The sequence below is a fragment of the Pezoporus flaviventris genome, unplaced genomic scaffold, assembly GCF_033815535.1.
Source record: "Pezoporus flaviventris isolate CSIRO_AGI_PZ_B2104156 unplaced genomic scaffold, CSIRO_AGI_Pfla_v1 ptg000029l, whole genome shotgun sequence".
Classification (NCBI taxonomy): Eukaryota; Metazoa; Chordata; class Aves; order Psittaciformes; family Psittacidae; genus Pezoporus; species Pezoporus flaviventris.
Window position 1 is genome coordinate 3859735 of NW_026892577.1, and position 10487 is coordinate 3870221.

The following is a 10487-nucleotide window of genomic DNA, read 5'->3' on the forward strand; positions in this document are numbered from 1 at the left end:
TGTGGCTGGAAAACAATTTTCCATCTTTCTAGGAACAGCGTTATAACGTTCCCGATTCTAATGTGATAATCTTTGTTCATTTGTTTTATTAAGGAATGATAAATACAGATGTCAGCCTGCTTGCATTTGATATCACCTTCTTTGTGCTTTCTTACACTCAATAAGTTTTTCTCTAATCATGACTAGCGAAGGAACACATCCGTCGTAATCGACAGAGCCGGACCTTTATGGTGGAAAATGTCATAGGAGAGATCTGGTCTGAACTGGAGGAAGGTAGTGTACTTTCTTGAGTAAATTGCTCTCGCTGGTTTTATATTGCAGGCAAATGTGTTTCCCACAACTGTGCTGTGCACTACATTGTTCTCACAGTGATTGTAAATAGGAAAATAAAATACAAGTTTGTGAGCTGCTCTTAGTTACTAAGGCTGAACTGCAATTCCGTATGTTCTAGTGAAATATGGTTTATTAAGGACGTGGAAAAAGCAATCCAGGTTTTAAAATGCAACCAGGGTATTTTCCTTGGAGCAGGATGTGTGAATATGCCACAGTATCATTTTGGTAGAATGCGTATCAGCAGCATGAGAAATTCCACTAATCAACTAAATTAGCTGAAAAGCTAAATCAAGAGCTTTTGAAATCTGAATTTCATACTTGCTATCAGTCACTGCATTATAATTACTAATAAGGATCAAGAATTCGGCTTAGGCATTCATGACTTTCTGTAAGTCATTATCTCTGAGGCTGATAACACCCCTGAGAAGCATATTTCGTTGCAGTATGCTGTTGTGATAATCCTAATGTAAATACTATTTCTCTTTGGCAAACTAGGTGACCGTTACATCGTTGTTGACAGTGGAGGAGGCACAGTGGATATAACTGTCCATCAGATCAGGCTCCCTGAAGGACACCTTAAGGAGCTATACAAAGCAACAGGTAGTGTTACTTTCACCATTTGCTTTATTTATGTCATATTTTGATTTGTCAGTGAAGGAAATATATGCCTTTGTTATTCATGCATTTCACTAACAGCTCTTCCTGAAATAAGACAACATTCAACATCAGTATAATCTAGCTGCTGGTCAGCATATATGGTAAATCACTTCATGCTTCTCATGCTTTTGGATGGTAAATCTCACAATGGGAGAGTAAGAAAGTGCCATCTCCTGTGTTATTCACTCTCATTCGGGCCATGACCTCCTGCCTTGGTCCTGGTCTGACTTCTGCTGGTAAAGTTGTCACCTTCTTGTCCTTTGAGAGGTCTCCTGTGTATGTGTATTGCTGCTCTGTCCAGGTATTCAGAGATGTACCTTGGAGATACGAACAGCTGAGTATCACAAAATCCTTCTGAAGTGAATGCTGGCAGAATGGAAGTTTCCCTAGATGTAAGGGGAATCTCATATATTCCAGTAATGTCACAGGCAGCGTAACAAGGAGGGTCTGCCATCCCCTGGGAAAAATGCATAATGATTGGTCCCCAACAAAGATACAAAGTGTGATTCCCTGAATGGTATTCCCTTCCTGAACTCCCAGTCCCCTGTCTTTGCCCTCGAGCTAAGCTGTTAAGCCCGAATCAGCTTATTATTTGTTGGTGTGTCTCTGTACCAAGTTAATCTTCATCTGTATGGTTCGTCACTGAGACTTTTCAGTCTTGGTGGCTCTAAGACTATCTCAGGAGACAACCTACAGTATACATCAAGCCTGTCTACTCCTAAATATGAGTCCAGCCCACACCTCTCATGTGGATAAGGAGGCAGTTTCCTCTGCTTCTGTCGTGGTTTAAACCCAGTCAGGTAATTCGTTTGCTCATTTCCCCCCCTTTCTTGCCCTCCCCCTGCTCCCAGAGGGACAGAGAGGAGAATCGAAAAGAATGCAACTCCCACAGGTTGAGATAAGAACAGTTTAGTAACTAAGGTATAACACAAATCACTACTGCTACCACCAATGATAATAATGATAAGGGAAATAACAAGGGAAGAGAATACAACACCTCAGCACCAGCCGACCGATAACTCGCCCCCCTCAGCCCGACCAAGCACCGACCGATACCTCCTCCAACCCTGCAGTCTCCCCAGCCCTTCCGGCTAACTCCCAGTCACATCCTGGGCATGACGTGCTGTGGTATGGAATACCTCTTTGGTCAGTTTGGGTCAGGTGTCCTGTCTCTGCTTCCTCCTGGCTTCCCCTTCCCCCTGGCAGAGCATGAGGCTCACAAAGTCTTTGGCCAAACCAAAACATCGCTATCAGCTCTGTTCCCGAGCTGAAAGTCAAAACACTGCACTGCACCAGCTACCAAGGAGGAGAAAAATGACTGCTACTGCTGAACCCAGGACATTATCCACCCCTTATTCCATACCATTCACGTCGTGCTCAGATCCCACATTTTCAATATACCATCACTCTTATCTTAGTGCATGGACCAGTCCCTATAAAGCTGCTGAGTCCATCTGGTCCATGATGTCAGGCTCCATCTCTTGTAACAGTCTTCCAGAGCAGGAGAGACTGTGTGCAGTGTTCACACTCGTGAATAACCTGGGCAATAGTGTCCATTGCTAAGTCCACCCCTCGATCATGAGTCCATCTCTATGTTGCATCTCTGCTCTGATGGCCTGAAGCGCCATGGGCCCACCAGGCTTAAAATAATTCACTGTCCCCTTCAGCAGTTTCTGCAGCTTGTTGTTGGGGACTCCATACAGCTGCCTTCCATCTCCGATGCTTCTAAAGCACTGGAGGGGCCCAGTGGACTAGATACTTGCCCATACTGTCCCACACACCCTGCCACTCATGACTGTTCAGCCTTGGGGAAAACCTCTTGGGCCCCCCTATATTGTTGTCTAACCCCAGACAAGACCCAAACCTGACTCTGCTTAACTGTTGAGATCAGACAAAATGGTTGTGGGTAGAACACAGCCTGTGTGTGTGCCAACATGCTGATCCCCAGCACAATCAGCAGGCAGGTCCCAAGGGTACCCAAAGGCCATTCAGAGCCTTCAGAACTCTCAAACGATGCTGCTGTGCTTGTCACTGGGGCTGGTGTAGCTGCTGTGCTTGCCGGCTCTCCCACCACCAGCTTCTCTTTTCCTGAGTCCAGCTCTTCCTCCTCTGCCTTGCTGGGAAGTGCTGCGTGGTCTCCTGCGTCCCCCTGGGGCTCGGCGGGCGGCTTCCGGGGAATGCTCTCGGCCGTCGCGGGTCTCGGCTCGGCCGCGGGGCTCGGCTCCTCCGCGGGGCTCGGCTCCTCCGCGGGGCTCGGCTCCTCCGCCGCCTTCTCCCGCTGCTCGGCAGCCGCTTCCTTCTGCTCCTCGACCGCCCCGGCCTCCTCCACCGGCAGCCGTCCCCTCGCGGCCTCCGGCCCCGCTCCCGCCGCCGCTTGGTCCCCGGGGCCGCTCTCCCGGGGCCGGTTCGGCTGCCGCCGGCTCCCGGGGCCGCTCCCCCTCGGCTCCCCGCAGCCTCACGAAGATGGAGAGTAGGGCGAGGGACAGGACGGTGAAGAGCAGCCGGACGGCCAGGTACAAGTCCACGGCCACGTCCGTCCCGCCCTGCTGCTGGAGCCCACCCGTATTACAAGCCATTGCCATAAAGCACAGTGAGACAAGAACCTTAGCCCAGGCCCCACACTTGATAAACACTAACACAGCAAATACCGGCTCTAAGTAAGTTACAACGGTCTGAAGCTGTGAGATCAACAAGAACAACTCTGAGAGCCAATAAATCGTCATTGTGATGAGTGACTATTAATCCAGTCAAATCTGTCGTTATCTCAACCCTTCGTGCCCCACGTTGGGCGCCAAAACGAACTGTCGTGGTTTAAACCCAGTCAGGTAATTCGTTCGCTCACTTCCCCCCCTTTCTTGCCCTCCCCCTGCTCCCGGAGGGACAGAGAGGAGAATCAAAAGAATGCAACTCCCACGGGTTGAGATAAGAACAGTTTAGTAACTAAGGTATAACACAAATCACTACTGCTACCACCAATGATAATAATGATAAAGGAAATAATAAGGGAAGAGAATACAACACCTCAGCACCAGCCGACCGATAACTCGCCCCCCTCAGCCCGACCAAGCTCCGACCGATACCTCCTCCAACCCTGCAGTCTCCCAGCCCTTCCGGCTCACTCCCAGTTACATCCTGGGCATGACGTGCTGTGGTATGGAATACCTCTTTGGTCAGTTTGGGTCAGGTGTCCTGTCTCTGCTTCCTCCTGGCTTCCCCTCCTCCCTGGCAGAGCATGAGGCTCACAAAGTCCTTGGCCAAACCAAAACATCCTTGTTATCAGCTCTGTTCCCGAGCTGAAAGTCAAAACACTGCACTGCACCAGCTACCAAGGAGGAGAAACATGACTGCTACTGCTGAACCCAGGACAGCTTCTAATAAAACTGTTTCTGTTTTTTAGTGGTAGTGTTGCAGGGGCTCTGATGGTATAGGAGTAAAAGTGAGACAAAGGTAAGATTATGTTTAGTATCAGACTGTTACACCTAGGAAAGATACCTCTTTCTATGGGCTTTCTCCCGTGACAGTCCTAGTAGTGTCAATTTGATGTGTATTTGGTCAACTTGAAATCTAATAAGCGGTTCAGAATATTAAAGCTGTGTTTTGTTTGTAATACAGGTGGCCCATATGGTTCTCTAGGCGTGGACTATGAATTTGAAAAGCTCCTGTGTAAAATATTTGGAGAAGATTTTATTGAGCAATTTAAAATCAAGCGTCCTGCTGCCTGGGTAGATCTGATGATAGCGTTTGAGTCCCGTAAACGGGCAGCAGCTCCGGACAGGACCAATCCACTAAACATCACTCTGCCTTTCTCCTTCATTGATTATTACAAGAAGTTTCGAGGTCACAGTGTCGAGCATGCCTTGAGGAAAAGCAAGTGAGTAGATGATTGAACCCAAATGAATGCAGAATTAACCACTGGTAGCAAAGACAAATAATTAAAATATCCTAATTACATGGCGACTGAAGAATAATAATGTAAAGATGAGAAAGGATGAGAAAATGGGATTGCCTGAAGTGCAGTTTCCAGAATGAAAAGGTCTGATCAGTCTTGTGCCAAAGCTTTTCTGTACACACTTGCACTCTTCTGGTATTGCTTTCTGTGGTTTTCATTAGGCCACCACTGCATCATCCTGAATTTGGCCATATAGTTTGAACCCCTCATGTGTTCATTAGGAACATCAGATCAAATACAGAATTGATGTCTGGAAGTTAGCTACCCAGAACCTGAACTTTTAGAGGTCCTGGAACAAATCCAAGATTTTGAGTACGATGCAGGGATATTTTAATGGCTGGAGAAGGGTTATTAGCAATATCAGATCACTGGTGAAAACATGCACTACTGCACAGAGCCCTACAAGGGGAAAGCATTCTTCTTTCAAAGCGACGTCGTGCTTTCTTTACTTCTACTATTTTACCAGTTAATTTGTTCAGGAGGTGGGGAGACATAATATCCTCCAGAGATTTTAACTCATGATTTTCGGTATCAGGAAGTCACCCTAAATGATAAGATCATGGACTGCAATAGAAAAGGAAGTGAGGAGAAAGTAAAAGTGGGCATTTTGCCTCTTTTGAAATTATGTGCTACAGGAGATTTGGAAATGAATGGCATAAAATAGAACGAGCAAGAAAGACTGTGAATGTAGGGCAGAATGATTGGGATCTGAGAGCAGAAGATGTAATATTTAGTACCTGTACCTTTAGTTCTTTCTGCCTTTTTTAATCCAGTGAATGCTGAATGTTTGAATGCAGGCTTCAGACTCCTACATCTCTTCCTAAAGTTATTGGTAAATGTACTTTAAGCCTAAAGGACTTGGAATCCAGCTCAGGGTCACTTCCTAAATGAGACTGAGGTTCTGAAATCATTAAACATTTCTGCAAATATAACCCCTCACAAGACCATCTCTTTCTGTTAATAGTTTTAATGGTGAATCTTAGAGGGAATGCTAAATGTTCCCTTCAAATAAAATGCAGTTCAGTGGATAAAGTGATAGAGTATAAAGGTGACATATCATGTGCATGACTGAAAAGGAGATTACTGAGCTTTATGGATGTGTATCTGAGATGGAATAACATAATTCCTGTATTCTCTTAACAAATGTTATGCCTCATTAAAAATACTGTGCTCCCTTCTGCCTCCTGAGGCTTCCCATACTTGCTTGTTTTCCTCATGTGTTTCCAGTGGCTTTGGCCTGCTTCTGCTATAATCTAACTGTTGCCCTTCTGGGGATGAATCAGTGCTGTTTCAGATGAGCGAGCGCTGCATTGACTGCCAGCTGTTTCAGGAAGCAGCTGAGCATTGGTAATGTTTCGGAAGGCAATCAGGCAAAGAAAACAGCAATTAGACAAGCACAAATAATAATTCTCCCTTGAAATTTTACATTGCTGCAGCTGGCATGGGGTTAGGGTGAGGTGAGGCACTTTCTTCCAAGTAAAATGCGTTCAGATTCTGTAAACTCATTCATGTATTTAGTGTGTCTTGTGAGTGCCCGGCTGTTTCTTACAGCTCAGCTATAATGTATTAATGTACTTTGTACCTGTTCTCTTCCAGTGTGGACTTTGTGAAGTGGTCCTCCCAGGGAATGCTGAGGATGAGCCCGGATGCAATGAATGCTCTTTTCAAACCTACAATTGACCAGATTGTTCAGCACCTTAGTAAGTATCTGTGTGTAATCCCACTTTCTGGCTGAGGTGAAACTGAAGCTTTGCCTACCTATTTCAAACCAGTAACTGGAATTAAAGTCAAATACCCCCCCCCAGTATGCACCAAATGTGCGTAGTAGTTAGGAGAATAATAAAGCTAAGGGACATCACATTAACATACCTGCCTAGTTCTAGTACTAGTTATTGGATGTGATTCAGTCCTGTTACTGCATAAGCTTCAATTATTCTGTATTTCCAAAGCTATAAGCATTCAGAAGATTGAAATGCACCAACACGGATCCTGCTTTTCTTTTTCCTGTTTCAGGCAACAACTAAATAATGCCAGAGATATAATTAGTTTCCTGCTATTAAGACGTCTAGTTCATTTCTCCTCAGTGGAAGGTCACATTTGTCCATGACCATCCAAATCACTGACAAATTGAGGAATTAATAGGTAAATTTATGAGGTCACAACTTAGTAAGACAGGAGGCGCAGAGCAGCTTATATTTGAGCAGGGAAGAAGAGACCTAGGATTACAGTAGTTGTGACAGATAGCTCAGCCTTGCTGCCTCAGTCGTTTGAACTAAGGGTGAGCCTACAACTGAAGTGTATGATTTTCTCTGAAGTCGGGACATTCAGTGCACTCAGACATTAGGAGTTTCACCTGCTTTGCCTTTTCACACTGGGTTTTTCTCTAATGAATGGGTTCTCTTTCTCTTTAGGCGATGTGTTTGATAAGCCAGAAGTGACCAACGTCAAGTTTCTGTTCCTGGTGGGTGGCTTCGCTGAATCCCCATTACTCCAACAAGCTGTCCAGAGTGCTTTTGGTTCGAGATGTCGAGTCATCATTCCTCAGGATGTGGGGCTCACTATCCTCAAAGGAGCTGTTCTCTTTGGTCTAGACCCTGCTGTCATCAAAGTGCGGCGTTCACCTCTCACCTACGGTGTGGGTGTGCTCAACCGCTTTGTGGAAGGGAAGCATCCACCAGAGAAGCTTCTAGTCAAAGACGGCACACGCTGGTGCACTGATGTCTTTGACAAGTTTATCTCAGCCGACCAATCTGTAGCCCTTGGAGAAACTGTGACACGCAGTTACACACCTGCCAAACCTTCTCAGTTAGTAATAGTGATCAATATCTATAGCTCAGAACAAGATAATGTTAGCTTCATCACTGAATCTGGAGTGAAAAAGTGTGGCACTCTCCGCTTGGATCTCACGGGAACTGATGCTTCAGTGCCAAACCGGCGGGAGATCAAAACGCTCATGCAGTTTGGGGACACTGAAATCAAAGCCATGGCCATTGATGTTGCCACCTCTAAAAGTGTCAAAGTTGGTATTGATTTCTTAAACTACTAACAGCCCATTTTCCCCCACCACAGCCTGTTTGTGAGACTGATCTTCCACTATCCCAATTTTTTGACTTTCATATGTCATGTCATCAACTCGAATTTCAGCAGGCTATATGAGAACAGCTTCTAAGGTGGGGTATGTCATGTTTGTGCCCTTTGACCAAAGGCTGGGTTTTGAAAGACCCATAAAAAGTTTTGGGAGCAAAAGTTCCAGAGGTAGTAAAAGTTCCCAAGTTACTCAAGCATGCTTAAAGACCTAGCTTTATTAAGTAAATACTGATTATTGTTGGCTCCTGATGATTAGTTAAAAAGATATAAAATCATAATCTCTTTGCCTTGTTATTCTTCTTCCTCTTCCTCCCAAGAAGAGCTCACCCTGGTTGTTGTAGGGGGTGTATCTGTGTGGGGTGTCTCTGTAAACAGCACCATCCTCTGGCAATGGGAACAAATTAGTAGTCTGTGGTGTTCTTTTGATTTTGCCCTATGCTTTCAATATTTTAAGTGCTGAAAATCAATGACTTAAAGAAACGAGAACTGAGTTTCTTAAATTCTAAGATCCTATGGAAAAGAAGATTCTCAGAAATCCTTAAAATTAGCTTTAGGAAATACAGATACATATTAGGAGCCTAATAGTGATTGCTCCAGTTTGAAAACAAGGCCTTTATTGGTGAAGCTGTCAGAATAAGCTGTTGGATTAAATAGGAAGCATTACCCTCAATATACTTTGAAAAATGAAGAACAAAGCTATTTCCATTTTAGGTCTTCTAAACTTACTTTTATTAGTCTCCATCTGTAATCATATAATCACAGAATAGCTGAGGTTGGAGAGGACATCCATTGACTGTCTGGTCCAACCTCTTAGCTCTAAGCAGTGTCAGCCAGAGCAGGATGCTTTGTCCAGTTCTGACTATCTCCAAAGATGGAGATGCCTGAACTCTGGGCAGCCTGTTGACAACCCTCAATGTGAAAGACTTTTTTCTTATTTTTAAAAAGAATTTCTTGTGTTTCAATTTGTGCCCATTGCCTCTTGTTCCTTCACTGGAAACCTCTGAGAAGTCTGGCTCTATCCTCTTTACTGTCTTCTCTCAGGCATTTGTATACATTCCTAGCATCTCTTGAGCCTTCTCAAGTCTGGAGAGTCTCAGCTCTCTCAGCCTCTTCACATCACAGATATTCCAGTTCCTTAATCATCTTCATGACCCTTTGCTGGTCTCAGTCCAGTATGTCTATGTCTCCCTTGTACTAAGAAGCACAGAACTGGATCTAGCACTCCAGATGTGGTCTCATCAGGGCTGGATAAAGGGGAATAATCACCTTCCTTGACCTGCTGGCAATGCCTTCCCTAATGCAGCCCATTCTTTGTTGCAAGGGCACATTGCTGGCTCACGGTCAACTTTGTGTCTGCCAAGACCTTGAGGTCTTTTTCCAAGCTGTCTCCCTGCCAGTTGGCCTGCAGTATATACTGGTGCATGGGGTTATTCCTCCCCAGGATCAGGACTTTGCGCTTCTCTTCATTGAACTTTAAGAGGCTCCTGTCTGCACATTCCTCCAGCCTGTTGAGGTCCCTGTGACCAATCTGGTTTATAAGCACTTCTCCAACTGATTGTACTTATCTTCTTGTTAATTCCTCTGTTAAGATTTGGAAGTAGTTAGATGGTGCCTGTCCAGGAAGATTTAAACAAAAGAGAGAGAAAACATCCAGACCAAAAGTTCCATAATATGTTTTGAGTAGCAAATGTTTTAATTGGGTAAAATATATTTCTGGGTTGAGTTGGATGGCCAGTAAAGTGGAAAGCAGAAGCCAGGAGAATGAAACTACACATAGCATTAAATAAGACATTCCTCACATGGCTCTGAGCACACAACTCTAACACAGATAAAATACACGATGGTCACAGTAGCATCCTGTTTTCCAGACTTTCTGGAAAGGTTTCCTTAAGCACATTCAACTGGAAAATCTCTTCTGCAACTGGAACAGGTTTTATGTTTAAAATTGTGCAGGTGCATCATTTCTGTGAACTACAATCTGCATCTGCCATCAATTGACAACTTCAGGTCCAAATCCAAATCCCAATCCCAATCCAGAATCCTATAGAATCACCCTAAAATGCTGACACTTTCAGAGCATTTATACAGAGCTGCCTGATTACCTGCTGGAATTCACTACATTTTTGAAGCTTTGCAATGTTAATTGTTAAGCTAAACCTTCCTTTCTAATAAGTTGAGCATGAGTTAAATCCATCACTGTCACTTTTGGGAAATGAAAGCTTTATCAACTATTTCACTGGTTTACATTCTAATCCTGCACTTCAGCTTTCTGTGTTTAGCCTGGCGTTTCACCACAGTGAAGAGCTGCAGAACTGATCTCCTGCATTTTGCCATTGAGTTTTGTGTCTCCTGCAGAATGCAGCATTGTATTCTGCATTCAGCTTTAAGAAACAAAAAAAGTAAAGGAAAAAACATAAGGACTATGGAGAATGCAAGTCATGGTATCTGGCTGGATATTTCT

The 10487-nt window shown here is 44.5% G+C and overlaps 1 protein-coding gene across 1 annotated transcript in view; it reads left to right on the forward strand.

The window, feature by feature from the left end:
• HSPA12A (heat shock protein family A (Hsp70) member 12A) overlaps positions 1-10049 on the forward strand; it is a 62004-nt gene extending 51955 nt beyond the window's left edge. Inside the window, exons 8-12 of the mRNA XM_061458653.1 lie at positions 187-273; positions 829-933; positions 4603-4861; positions 6536-6639; positions 7351-10049. Coding sequence (XP_061314637.1) covers positions 187-273; positions 829-933; positions 4603-4861; positions 6536-6639; positions 7351-7985 — 1190 coding nt within the window. The 3' untranslated portion in view covers positions 7986-10049. The remainder of the gene's footprint in view (positions 1-186; positions 274-828; positions 934-4602; positions 4862-6535; positions 6640-7350) is intronic.
• The last annotated feature ends 438 nt before the right edge of the window (positions 10050-10487 follow it).